At 37.9% G+C, this 14474-nt stretch overlaps 1 protein-coding gene across 1 annotated transcript in view; it reads right to left on the bottom strand.

The window, feature by feature from the left end:
• The window catches only part of SHOC1 (shortage in chiasmata 1), a 55239-nt gene that overhangs the window by 30222 nt on the left and 10543 nt on the right, over nt 1-14474 (bottom strand). Inside the window, exons 4-9 of the mRNA XM_082497336.1 lie at nt 12673-12775; nt 11844-12000; nt 5191-5320; nt 4242-4336; nt 3012-3254; nt 1277-1729 (exon numbers count right to left, since the gene is read on the bottom strand). Coding sequence (XP_082353462.1) covers nt 1277-1729; nt 3012-3254; nt 4242-4336; nt 5191-5320; nt 11844-12000; nt 12673-12775 — 1181 coding nt within the window. The remainder of the gene's footprint in view (nt 1-1276; nt 1730-3011; nt 3255-4241; nt 4337-5190; nt 5321-11843; nt 12001-12672; nt 12776-14474) is intronic.

Here is a 14474-nt window from a genome sequence, read left to right as displayed (position 1 = left end):
AACCACTGAAAACAGTCTGGCTCCATCCTCCTTCAACCCACCCTTTAGATACTTGTAAGCATTAATAAGGTCTCCCCTCAGCCTTCTCTTCTCCAGTCTAAAGAGTCCCAGCTCTCTCAGCCTTTCCTCATAAGGCAGATGCTCCAAGCCCTTAATCATCTTAGTTGCTCTTCGCTGGACTCGCTCCAGCAGTTCCCTGTCCCTCTTGAACTGGGGAGCCCAAAACTGGACACAGTATTCCAGTTGTGGCCTCACCAGTGCAGAGTAGAGGGGGAGAATGACCTCCCTCGACCTACTGGCCACATTCTTCCCTATGCAGCCCAGGATTCCATTGGCCTTTTTGGCAACAAGGGCACATTGCTGGGCCATGGATAATTTACTGTCTACCACAACCCCCAGATCCTTCTCCTCCGAGCTGCTTCCCAGCAGGTCCGCCCCTAACCTGTACTGGTGCCTAGCATTCTTCCTCCCCAGGTGCAGGACCTTGCACTTGCTTTTGTTGAACCTCATTAGGTTCTTCTCTGCCCAGCTCTCCAGCCTGTCCAGGTCACGCTGGATGGCAGCACGGCCCTCTGGGGTGTCAGCCACCCCACCCAGTTTGGTATCATCAGCAAACTTGCTGAGGATACACTCTGTCCCCTCATCCGGGTCATTAATGAATATATTGAACAAAATTGGACCAAGTATTGACCCCTGGGGGACACCACTGGTTACAGGCCTCCAACTAGACTCTGTGCCGCTGATCACAACCCTCTGAGTTCTGTCCCGCAGCCAACTCTCAATCCACCTCACTGTCACCTCATCTAGCCCATACTTCCTCAGCTTCCTAATGAGGATGTCATGGGAGACAGTGTCAAAAGCCTTGCTAAAGTCAAGGTAGATGACATCCACAACTTTCCCCTCATCCAGCCAACCAGTTATAACATCATAGAAAGCTATCAGATTGGTCAAGCATGATTTACCCTTGGTAAATCCATGTTGACCACTTCCAATAACTTCCTTAAAAACCACTTCCATGACCAAAAAACCCTCCAAAACCAAAACCACAGCATGCCGTCAACCAAAACAAATAAACAAAATCCCCTAAGATATCTAAAGGAAAAAACAAAAGGTAAGGTCCTTAGCTGAAATTTCAGCTACCTTAAAGATCATAAAAATGTTACTTTAAAGAATTCTTTCCCCCGTAAATCCACTAACATGAACCAGCACCTATTGCAACTGCTTTAACAGAGCAGAATTAAGCTTGGAAAATGGCAAAATAAAGTGGTTCACATACCTTTTCCAGGACTATCTACATAATTTTCTTCTTCTCTTTGGGTGAGTGTATGTTTAGACCTCAGCATGATAAAGTTGGTCAGATCAGAATCATCGTTGTCCCATTTTGCAGCAAGTGCAAATGATGCAGGCTTTTGACTACTGGATGAGTCGTCTTGTTTAGAAGACACGTCTTTATAGCTGACTGATTCAGTTGATTTGGGCGGTTTCTTTTCTTGGTTTAAGAAATAAATTGCCTCTTCTTTATTAATCTTCGTTATGCTTTCTCCAGTAAGCACTTCCACAGATGTATTTGTACTATGAATTTTGGTAGATGATGCAGCGCTCATATGCAGGGCAAGGTACTGCCTTTGAGTCTGTGGTGACTTATAAAGATTAATTACTTTGTCCGACTCATGTCTTTCAGCAAAAAGCAGCTCCTGGTTTGTCATGGAATTCTTCTCTTCAAGCCATCCTAAAAACCAAAACTTAATTTCTTCACTGCAACAGAGATTTTTTCTTTTATTTCTCCTGGTTGGAGTTAACTATTTTGGATAACTATAGAAAAAGCATTTTTTTATGTCTTCTTTCTGCCTTCCCAGATCATTAGAATCCATTTTTAGAAAATTTGTACTGATCAGTCCTACGTAAAAATGTATGATGTTGAGAAAAAGAAGGCCATGCTACTGTTTGGAAAAGTTTTCACCATCTGCACCGTGCTTACTGGTGTTAGATTTCTAGGAAGTGGAATGTAACATATTTCATTAGGAAGAAAGATTAAAAGATTAACAGTGGTTTCTTTTAGAGAAAAAAAAGAAGCAACCATGCAATTAGCTCTCCCTAAAGATGTGCTTTGCTAGAACTGCAATTTTTTGCATTGCTGCTACAGCATCCATGTTAAACACAGCAGCTAAACACTTTATGATATGTAAAAAGAAGTTAAGTGGAAATGTTCTTTCATGAGTGGTGCCTATTTGTTTCACAATATATCATGTTACTGTCAATCCTCAGTGTTCTACAGCCACAACTGGTGCCTTATATAGTAAAATCTAAAGTTATATAAAATATAAGTTACATAAGTAATATATATAATAAGTTATATATATAACTATATATATATAATGTTATATATATGTTACATATGTTATAGATAAGTTACATACGTAATATATAAAATCTAAGTTATATAATAAAATCTAAGTACCTTTTTGCATTTTCTGTTGAAGTTTGATTACAAGTATGCATAACAGTCCATGAGAAATTTTGAAGTTTATGAGTGGTTCACATTTGAAACCACAGCCAGCCTGAAAAACCCCATCTGAATAGCATCACAAAATAAAGAATTTTCACTGTAACATACTCTGCCCACTCATCATCTGCAGATAGGACCATATGAATATCTGCTTTGTTAAAATATTCCAGTGCAAAATTACTATTTGTTAAGCAATTATCGTGTATAAAACTATTTTATTAAAAAATAATATGGCTGATGGAGGCTATTTTTCATCTGCACATAAATAGAAAAGGTAACTTTCTGTAGTTAAACACTTCTGTTCTACAATTTGTCCTAAGCTGTGAAAGTACACCTTAATTGTTGTAGTGTTGCTACTTCACATTGCTATAAAACATTTTGTTCTTGAGAATAAGAAATCTTCCATTTCCTTCCTTCTTGGACGTATGTAACTGTCACTCTGATTCTCTGTTAAAGTATCAATCTTTAACTTTTTATCATTTTTTTTAAAAAAGAAAATACTTACTTTCTAACTGATAGGATGTAAATTGCGTGAATGTTTCTACTTCTGTAGGAAGCAAATTGTTTGCATTACTGGCATCCATATTTAATTGCTCCAAAGTTTCTACAGAGACTGGATTTAAACCCAAATGAAGCCACCAACCCTCCTCTAGAGAGCTAAGCATTGGTGCTTCTACCTCAACTGGTAGCATTTCCTTCAGCTCTGTCAGTGAATGACACCAATATGCAAGTTTAACAGTCTGATGCTCTACAAAAAAAACCCAGAAATCAACATATAATATTAATAATCTAGAAACATGAAAACAGAATGTCATTTTGGAAATGAAAGCTACCAAGTACTGATGACCTACTACAAATATCCATAGTTTATACTGCCATTTGTAACTCAGTCTCCTTTAACAGACTTAAGAGCAAAGCAGTTAAGTCTTCTCAGAGCATGTAGGCTTTGTACTTATTGAATGTACAAGTAAGGGGGGTGTTACACTTTTTGAGATCTAATAACGTGTAGCTGCTTTACTTAAGTTACAAATGATCTTGTTCATTATCTGTGGGTTTACTTGCCATGCTTACAAAGACTTAACATAATCCTTACCTGAAGAAAAAAACAAACTTAAATAGTAATGAGTCTACCATACATTCTTTTCAACTATAAATGAATGTGCAAATGAATTGGACAACATAACAAGCCAACATAGATAACTTAATCCTGAGACTTTTAAAATGAAGGCAAATAAAATGAAATGAAAGAACAGTGGTAACAACTATTCTGGTGCTGTCAGAAATAACCTGAATCTTATTTTGGTTTTGTATATTTTGCTTCCTAACATGAACTTGTCAAGTTATTATTTTGCATTAACAGTACTTTTCTATTGATTGATACATATTTTGAAACATTATTTAAGGAGGAATATCGCACAGAATGAGTTCAACAGACCACCAAATGTCAATGTTTTCTGAACATTTTCAGAATGAAATAAAACTCTTACTTCATTCAAATTACCTCCATAGAAGGATACATGACATACCAACTTCTATGTTTCCATACTGTAACTTTTTATATGTACTAACAGAGTAAAATAATCCAAACTTCAAAGGGTTACATTAGTTGGATAAACTTCAATGGCTCAAAAGATGTGCTCTGTAATATAACGTTAATTTTCGCCCTATATTTTCTCCATGTACATGGAACTCTTCAACATCAATTAGAAATTGATCATCAATTAGAAATCCTTACCAACAAGCAAAAGAGAGTTCATATTATCCCGATACTTCTCTGATTGCCATACCAAACATTCTAAGTATTCCCTAGAGGGCTCTGTAATCAAAATACTAAGAAGAACATTAAACAAGACTTGGAGGTATGAAGTTTAACAGCATTATCTGTTGGATTTTGATTTATACAAAATTACCTTTTAAAGATCTACTTTCTCTCTAAATTTTCAGTTCATTCATTCACTCACTCATCAAAATTTTTTCATATCCATATAGAGGGTCACTTCTTGCAACACCATGGTGAACAGGCAGGAGTGAGAGGAGCCATCAAGGCTGGTTCATGAAGTAAAGTGGCACAGAATGAGAATTCTATCTAGATTGTGGTTCCCTCATAAAAAGGATATTTAAATTCTTCATGCATACACAAGAAAGATAGCAAGGCAAAAAAAGCTAGTCTAACAAACAAGATGAGAAGGAACAGATGAAACAATCCTGATCCTACATCAGCGTGAAAAGGCTTAAATTCCACTGTTGGAGGATATCCCCAAAACACAGACAAAACTTTCTTCCTGTATCTCTTCTGGAGATTTTGCAGGTGATGCTTGCTCAACATGTGTGTTTGCCATATGTATAAATATATGCATATATACACATACGCACTTGCTGTATACATAAATATTTACTGTTGCCTACTCCAAAAAGGAGATTGGATTTTCAGGCTATTAAGTGCCCCAGGAGAAATAGGTCTACAGTGGCGACTGTCATTTCCCTTTTCAAGCTCCCCTGAAAAGCCACAGATATGAATCATGCACTCTGTTCATTCTTTCATGCGAAACATAAAATATATGCAGCTGTCTCAAAGAACATAACTACCAATTCACAAATAGACTATAGTTATTTTTGGACTAATTTTGAGGATTTATGATTTAGAAGATTTATAAAAGGATTTATTGCTAAAAAGTTTTCATTACCTGTTACCAGAAAGAGGAATAGGTTCTTCTTGAAGTCTTGTGCACAGAAAATTAACCCATGATCTTCGTTGTCTGCATGGAGGAGTTAAAGGTACTTCCATTTCGTCTTTCAGATATGGAACAGTTTTAGCTAGAAATTGCATAAAGGCCCACCCAAAACAAAAATAAAAAACTCTAAATCACAAAGCTACTTGTGAATGACACACACATACTTAGGAATTTTACACTAGTGAAGTTATGGATTAAAACACAAAATATTTTAATGGGACTATTCACTATTTAAGCAATAAAACCAAAATACTTCACATTCAATTTCCAGACAATTTGGGAATAATAATGTGTAGATGACATTCCATTAGTCATTCCCTACTGTAGTTCTGGCTACATACTCTTCCCATGTAAGATGATTTTTATGATTAAATCAGCAGGTACTATAGTTGAGGTTTTGATCTTAAGCGTTCATCCCTGTTGGCCGTCTTAGATATTTCCCACATAAACGAGGTTAATTAGACAGGAGAGAGACTTCAGACAATATTGTGGTGGCTGTAATGTTCAGATGAATGGACTCAGGAACTTCAGAAACAGACAGTCAGGATTTTAAAGACAAAATTACTCTTTCAAGCAGAATTAGTACTCATTGTAGTTTCTAGAGATAACCACTGAAATGAATTACAGCACCATTTTTTTAAAGCAGTATATAAACAAACCTGGCATGTTAAAAGTCCCCTGCAAGTCACTTTTCACATCCTTTTTTTTTTGCCAATCGTACTAGATGTGGACATTTTAATGGATTATTGCTTTTTATTCTAATAAGAAATTTGCAATTTCATTGATTTTGGTGTCATTCCATAAAAACTGGCAGCTTACACGATCGCCCTGGTATTCAGCTTTCTGGCATTCTTCTAACAGTATTTCTTGTTAAGCTTGATGAGAAAGTAGATGTTACAAAAAACACAGTTCCTCCATGTCCTATGAAAACTAGCAGCCGGAAAAATTGTAAGCAAGCACCTCCATACGGAAAAACACTTGTAACAAATTCCCTATTCATTCCAACAGGCAGTAAACAGCTGCAATCACCATACACACATTGTTTGGCCAACTGGCACACGGCAGGCTATGAATCAGCCACCCGCCCAGCTGCTTACAGCTGCTCCTTGTCTGACCTAACAAGCAGATTGTACAGCAGGAAGGATAAGGGACAGTGTTAGAAAGCCAGAGAATGTACAGTACACATTGAGGGGCATGTGTGGAGTCTGTGTGTCTCTGTGTGTAAAATTAAGAAATAAAAGTGGTTACAAAAGAAAGAAACAGGCATCCAATCAGTATAATTTCTTTCCCATTTACTTAGAACAAAAAAAGCTCAGTGAACTTCTGCCTGTGAGATTCAGCTCACAAACTTTTTTTTTTTGTGGTGAGAAACAAATTTAGCACTTTTCTTTGAATAGAACAGGAGTTGATCTCAGGATGGCAAAAATTCTTGACATATCCAAAAAGAACAATTCTTTCTCTTTGAGCAATACTGTTCATGTTAGTCCTTGTCTAGTTATTTTTGCCTTTGAGACTGGAACATTTTGACCAGCTATATTAGCTAAACTCTGCCTACACTCAGGGTGCTATTCTCCTCAGCATTAATGACTTGAGTGAATTCTCTTTTCCTTCCACTCCTTTATCAATAAACAATCCCCATAGCTAGCAGGAGAGGAAGGCAAACAATGAAATGTTTACAGAAAATGCCATTATTTTATGACTGTTTCTTTTCTGAGTTCAAGCAAACATATTTCACTTCTCATAACTCAAAACAGCAAAATTAATTAGAAGGACAAGACAGTAGAGTATCTCTGCTGAGATTTGACACCCGATATAGGGATTTCCATTAGCAAACAGTGTCTTAGCAGTGTCTGTACAGGTTCGCAGGTCTCTACCCTACAGATCTGAGCATATATTAAAAGAAAAAAAAAAGAAATGGAAGCTGTGCCCCAGTGATTGACTCTTGCCTGATTCAATGGTATAGCTAAGCCAGCAAACTGGCAGTACGATTAATGCCATCACTTTCTTTCAAAAACAATTCAAGATGGTTTGACTACTCATCTACTCCAGAAGAAGACAATATCCTAGATAAGGTCATAGTCAACTTGTCATTACTGTATACAGGAGGAGGGTGCCCAACTGTTTACATCTATTATACTTAAGGTCCTGCTGCTTATCGTAAGCTTTAGACGTAAAAAGCAGTTAGATAGCTCACTAGATTCAGATTACAGTTAATCATACTAGGCAATAATCTCCAGATTGAAACTAAGTTTAACTTTCTCTTGGTGGGCCAACATACGGTGTGTTTGCCTTGAACTTTTATATCAGACACTTTGAGCTGATACGATTGCTTCTACCAAAAGCCCACTACAATACAATATCAGGAGTGTGATGCTATTAGCCTGAAGAGGACAACCATCAGTCCAGTTTAAATCATATTTAAACTAAGACAAGAAGAGGGATCTTGCTCTGGAGAATACTCAACATTTCTTGAGGATTTTAGTAACTGCTGGATGGGAAACTACCAAGTGAACAAGCACTGGAGTATAATAGTGCAGCTGTAGCAATCATGTGCAATAATGGATAGACTTTCTCCAAGATATGTTATACATTAGGATGAGAGGTACCTGTTCGTTCAAGTATTGCCACTCTGCGTAGGTCACATCGATTTGTAAATGTCACTCTTTGCACATGCTTTTCTGCATGAAATTAAAATCTGAAGAAATTTTAACTGGATAGTTACTCTGTCTGGCATTGGTATGCATTGTAACAAGCATACCTGACTGAGTTTTCAAGCTATTAAAGGTGGGTACATATAAAGGATTTCCTCAGGCCAGTGTAGGAGAAGCCAGGATTCAACACACACATTAGCAAATATTCAACACTTTCAGTTTATTTCTGTGGAAAACAGCTCTGGTGATTGCATGACTTATTCCTCGATCACACAGCATTAATGAACCATTTGCAAACAAAAATGTCTGCACAGGAGTTTTGAACCTCTAGAAGTCATAAACTCAGTACTTCTCCCTGGATTGTCCTCCATCACCCTCTTTTGAAGCATTTATGTAAGACTTTATTATGTAAGACTAACAAACTTTAACCTGTGCTCTTTGACTCCACAATTCTGATCAATAAGTCTTAACTTTTCTCTGCCCTCTCTGGGTAAGTAAGTTGTTAGATAAAAAAATCTAAAAAGCTAATTAAGTACAAAAGATATAGACACCACTTCCATCCAAAAGCAACATGTAAAGTTGGCTGTGTTTAACTTTTAAAACTCTTGAAAGAAGTATGGCATTTCTACCTGCTTATGGTGCAGGCAGTAGATTACACAAGGCAAACATTCTTATCTTGTGTCTATATGTACTCCCAAGAACAGAATATGGAGACAATCACTTGAAGAATTTATTTTAAATATCATCCATTGATATATGTAGATCTTCCTACCTGACTCAGAGAATTCCAACACGCTTCTGCTATTACTGGAGCAAACCTCTTGTGGTATGGGACAGTAGTTGGAAATTTCTATTTTGTATGTAACTTCTGCTTTAAGATCTGAAAACAGATTTTAAAACGTGCCATAAATGAACAATTTCTTCCTTTTTCCTGTCAGAGCAATTTTTTTCTTTCAATCTTTTTACTGAATCTCCATAATATATTGTTCTGAAAAATTACAGTTATGCTTAGTAATCCCAAATGCCATAGCTGATCACTGGAGTGCTCAGTCGTGTCCCTTAAAGGTGCCAGAAAAAAATACAATATAGTATAGTCACTATCTGAACTATTCAAAGGTCTTAGGACTACAGTGATGTGATTTCTGGAACAAGTAGGTAGCCTAAATGTAGTTTACCAGGAGTTTGTCCATGTAGATTCTCTTGCTACTGATAAGGACTAAAACAGAGCAAAAAAGAATAATAGGTTGACATCTGCGTACAAATCTGCAAACTTCTGCACTGGAGTTTGGGTCATTCAGCTTGGAACATGGTATGTAGGTTGTGATGTACTAAATGTATCAGAGGAATGTATAGGAAACAGCCTTAGCCAAATATACACTTTAAAAGTTTTGTTCCTTGTATCTTCAATAAGAGACTTGATTACTCTAAACTGCAGCCCTATCAAAAACAGAATTCATCACACACCCTCACTACTCAGAAGTATGAATCTTGTTTCTTTGAGTTGCTTCCTGACCACCAAAGATGTGGTTTCCCTCACTTGTTTGCCAAAACCAATGCAAACTGTTTTTTTTAATCAAAAGAAAATAAATCTCAGGCACTATTTTCTTCTTTTAACTACACAATACACTGCCATAGATATCAATCCAATAGCCAATAACTGTGATTAAAGTTGTACTTATCTGTAGTATAATTTTCTTAAATTCCTTTAAAGAAATTACTACTGTCATTTAGAATATTCCTGTTATACATGGAAATATTTCACATGCATGATGTTCCAGAGAACATCTCTGCATCATCTCTGCCTAGATGATGCAGAGAAGGCAGAGTTGCTGAATGCCTTCTTTGCTTCTGTCTTCACTGTTCGGGCCAGCCCTCGGGAGTCCCACACTTTGCAGGTAACAGAGAAAGTCTGGAGAAAGCAAGACTTCCCCTTGGTTGATGAGGAGCAAGATAGAGATCAGTTAGGTAAACTGGATATCCACAAGTCCATGGGGCATGATGGGACACACCCACGAGTGCTGAGGGAGCTGGGGGAAGTCATTGCTGAGCCGCTCTCCATCATCTTTGAAAGGTCCTGGAGAACAGGTGAGGTGCCTGAGGACTGGAGGAAAGCCAATGTCACTCCAGTCTTCAAAAAGGGCAAGAAGGATGACCTGTGAAACCACAGGCAGGCCAGCCACACCTCCATCCCTGGAAAGATGATGGAACAGCTTGTTCTGGGTGTCATCTCAAAGCGTCTGGAAGAAAAGGTTATCAGAAGTAGTAAGCATGGATTCACCAAGGGGAAGTCATGTCTGACTAATCTGATAGCCTTCTACCATGGTATGATTGGATGGGTGGATAAGGGGAGGGAAGCGGATGTTGTCTACCTTGACTTCAGCAAGGCTTTCGACACTGTCTCCCACATCATCCTCACAGGCAAGCTTAGGAAGTGTGGGTTAGATGAATGGATAGTGAAGTGGATTGAACAGTGGCTGCCAGATAGAGCTCAGAGGGTTGTGGTTAGTGGTGCAGAGTCTAGTCGGAGGTCAGTAACAAGTGGTGTCCCTCAGGGGTCAGTACTGGGTCCAGTCCTGTTCAATATATTCATCAATGACTCAGATGAAGGGATAGAGTGTACCATCAGTGAGTTTGCTGATAGAAAACTGGGAGGAGTGGCTGACACGCCAGAAGGCTGTGCCACCATACATCGTGACCTGGACAGGCTGGAGAGTTGGGCAAAGAGAAACCTAATGAAATTCAACAAAAGCAAGTGTTGGGTACTGCACCTGGGGAGGAATAACTCATGCATCAGTACAGGTTGGGGACTGACCTCCTGTAGAGCAGCTCTGTGGAAAGGGACCTGGGAGTCCTGGTGGACAACAGGATGACCATGAACCAGGAATGCGCTCTGGTGGCCAAGAAGGCCAATGGCATCCTGAGGTGCATCAAGAAGAGAGTGGCCAGCAGGCTGAGGGAGGTAATCCTTCCCCTCTACTCTGCCCTGGTGAGGCTGCATCTGAAATACTGTGTCCAGTTCTGGGCTCCCCAGTTCAAGAAGGGAACTGCTGGAGACCGTCCTGCAAAGAGCTACGAAGATGATTAGGGGATTAGAACATCTCTCTTATGAGGAAAGACTGAGGGACTTGGGTCTTTTTAGTCTAGAGAAACGAAGACTGAGGGGGATCTTATTAATGCTTATAAATACTTAAAGGGAGAGTGCCAGGGGGACGGGAACAGTCTTTTTTCAGTGGTGCCCAGTGATAGGACAAGAGGTAACAGGCACAAACTTCAATATAGGAAGTTCCATCTTAACATGAGGAGGAACTTGTTTCCTTTGAGGGTGGCAGAGCAGTGGAACAGGCTGCCCAGAGAGGTGGTGGAGTCTCCCACTCTGGAGATGTTCAAAACCCACCTGGAGGCTGTCCTGTGCAACTTGCTGTAGGTGACCCTGCTCTGGTGAGGGGTTTGGACTAGATGATCTCCAGAGGTCCCTTCCAACCCTGACCATTCTGTGATTCTGTAACCCTTTTTTTCACAGAAATCTGCTTTCATGTTTGCAATTACAATGTAATACAAGCAATTTTTAAGGTATGACTGCACTGCATAAATTCCTCTTAAAGATGTCTCTGCAAGTAAATTTAATTACAGATAAGAAAACACTAAATTATTATATTGATGGTAGCCTGGATATCATGAATCATGGCTCATATTACATTTGTTTCTGAGATTATAACACAACCATATATTGAACCAAGTGGCAAATAGTTTACTTCCCCTTGGCTACTTGAGGAGACATTTCTAATACTCAGAAATCTGGGTATAGCACAGTTTGTAGTCTCATACAGAGAAATTCTTGTTTGATAGGCTGTGATGTAATTCGTAAGTGAGCTGAATATAAAAGAGCTAGATTGTGTTAAATATGTACAAACGAAAAGAAAATTAGGTCATGCATTTAAGAAAACCAATCCTCACCTTCTTTGATCATGTCTTTGCATATGTCTTCATCAGCCATAGCTTCTGGAGCTAAATTTAACAACTCTTTCAGTTCCAAGTATGATGGAATCTTAACAGAATCTGATCTGCCATTGCTGGGTTTGCAGAATTCTAACTCAATAGACAACATGAAATACTGAAAAATATTAATCACAACAGAATGGTAAGTAAATTTCCTTTGATGTTACTGTACAGTCAAAGCTTTTTCAAAATCTTGAAACAGCTTAATTCTAAACCAATCAAAGAGCTTTTAAGAAAGAAGTCATATGACATTTACACAGCATAAGCAAAGCTTTGCTCAATACAGAGAAAAAATATAGTGTTACAGTATTTCAAATTGAGTCAGTGGAGTATACAGAGCAGATCTGAACTTACAGTTCCCAATTAAGTACAATCCTCATTATTTCATTTTTTAGAATTTCGAAAAATGGGGCAAAAACTATATTTTACTTCTTTTAAAAAAAGAAGCCACGCTGGCCCTCCAAATCCCAGTACATGTCTTGGCACTTTCCCTTTCCCATGCACACATCATGGCTTCCTGTTCTGGTTCGTTTTTATTCTTAGTGTAACAGTACCTACATAAAACTGCCAACACATAGGTCCCAGGAGAAACAGATGATGAGAGCGGAGATTCCCCAAAACACCATCCAAGAATTAAAAAACCACAAAAAATACCAGTGTTTTATAATCTTGGAAATATGAGACTACAAATATTTGGCAAGTATGAAAAGAATTCAGTAAAATGACTTGCAGATGAACACAAAGCAATCACTAATATAATATTCAGTAAGAAACAACATGATGATACCTCTTCATCTTTTACAGATATGGTACAGAAGTTCTCTTTAATCCCCTGCAATTCTTTTTTACTCTCTTCCATCTTCATTTCATTTTGGAAAGTCAAACATTCCCTTTAAAAGATCATAAAATAAAGGAAGTGACTTCTTTGTATTACTTCATATCCAAGACTGAAAGTCTTAGCAGTAGCTTTGATAGCCATATATGTGGCAAAAGTTGTTTTCTTCTAAATCCATGCTTTTCTAAAAAAGCAATTCCAAGGGATGCTGTACCAATCTGTGTAATTAACTGAAATTATTCTTCAAGAAATAGTACATCATTTGCACAGTAGAACCACATAATATCGGGATCTGCCATAAAAAATTTACAGAAAAAAGACCATATTAAAATTGTTCATCATCTCAACACATAAGTCCTGTCATGTAAAAATGCTTTCTGCAAAAGCTGCAGACCTAATTTTCTTATGATGCCAATTTTTTCTGCTATATACAAAATTTCTCTAACCTATAAAGTTGACATTATTTATCTTTTGTCATCTTTCATTTCCATCTCCAGGACTGATTCAGCAGCAAAGAAGGCAGAGTGTGCTCACTATTAATTAAAATGAAAACTAAAAGTATGCTGCCTGGTTTAACTGACAAACTTTTAAAATGCCAAGACGTAAAACTCAGGAGTGAGGCTACTACTTGTCTGGCAAAGCAAGGATACAAGCAGAACTGGGATGAAGATTTATCAAGTAGAATGAAAACCTTTCCTCAGGCTTGCCACTCGTGGCCATTACAGGCACTAAATCCATGACTTTTTAGGGGGATAGCTTCCTCATCGGTCCCTGAAACCACTATTTTCCTGGAGGAATACTTTAGTCTGAAGAGTTTTGCTCCACATCTAGCCTTGGGGTGCTCACTGAATTTTATCTTAATTAGGCGTCTGTCTAGTTGTATCTCTTTGTCTAAATGCTCTGTGTGCTCCACTAGGAGATTTGGACTCCCATCTTGAGAAGGCCGGTGGCTTTGCTGCTAAACTGTGGTTCAGCAGGTCAGAGCTATTTCTGTAAAGGTTCAAACTAGTATATTTTTTTTTTTGTGTGTGACTGGTGTTTCAGAAAGTTATTGCAGAATGTGAATTATGTTCTCTTCGCTGGCATTTACACTACTCACATATGCACATAATCTTATGTCCAAGACTCACTGCAAGACCAAGGCTTATGTTTGAAAAAACAGGCAAACAACTCCACTCCTCCTTGTTATCTTACTATATAGGTACAGTTAAATCAGTTAAAATATGTTTTGCCTTGCCTGTGAACCATGAAATGCTATCAAGTGCAAAGGAAGCTATACAAGTCATCCAGACAAGGAGTAAACCAGCGCAAAATTTAGCCAGACTTAATGAATGTATGTATACAGATGAATATATTTACAAGCTATGAGGCACATTCTGAATATAACTTACATACCTGTTTTAATGTACCAGTTTGTTCAAGTTCCTGACATAAGACATAATGCAATTAAATTCAATCAACCAAGCAATATGAAAGTGGAGAAGAACATAATAATAATTAATATTTGAACTTGAAGAAATACAATTCAGTAGGGTAAGAGCATGGATTTAATGACAGCATGACTGAGAGGAGAGAAAAAGGAGAATGTGTAAAATCATGGCTCAACTAAATTTAGTGGCATTTTACTGATAGGGAATTAGTCAGTATGAGGGAGGACCAGGTACCTTAAAGATAGGCATTTTTTCAGTATTCCGAAACTAACATCCTGAGCACCTTTCACACTTATAGAATGCAAAAAAGACATAATTTCATTT

The sequence above is a fragment of the Vanellus vanellus genome, assembly GCF_965231255.1.
Source record: "Vanellus vanellus genome assembly, chromosome: Z".
Classification (NCBI taxonomy): domain Eukaryota; kingdom Metazoa; phylum Chordata; class Aves; order Charadriiformes; family Charadriidae; genus Vanellus; species Vanellus vanellus.
The sequence above is the reverse complement of the archived record's forward strand: the minus strand, read 5'-3'. Positions and strand labels throughout refer to the sequence as shown.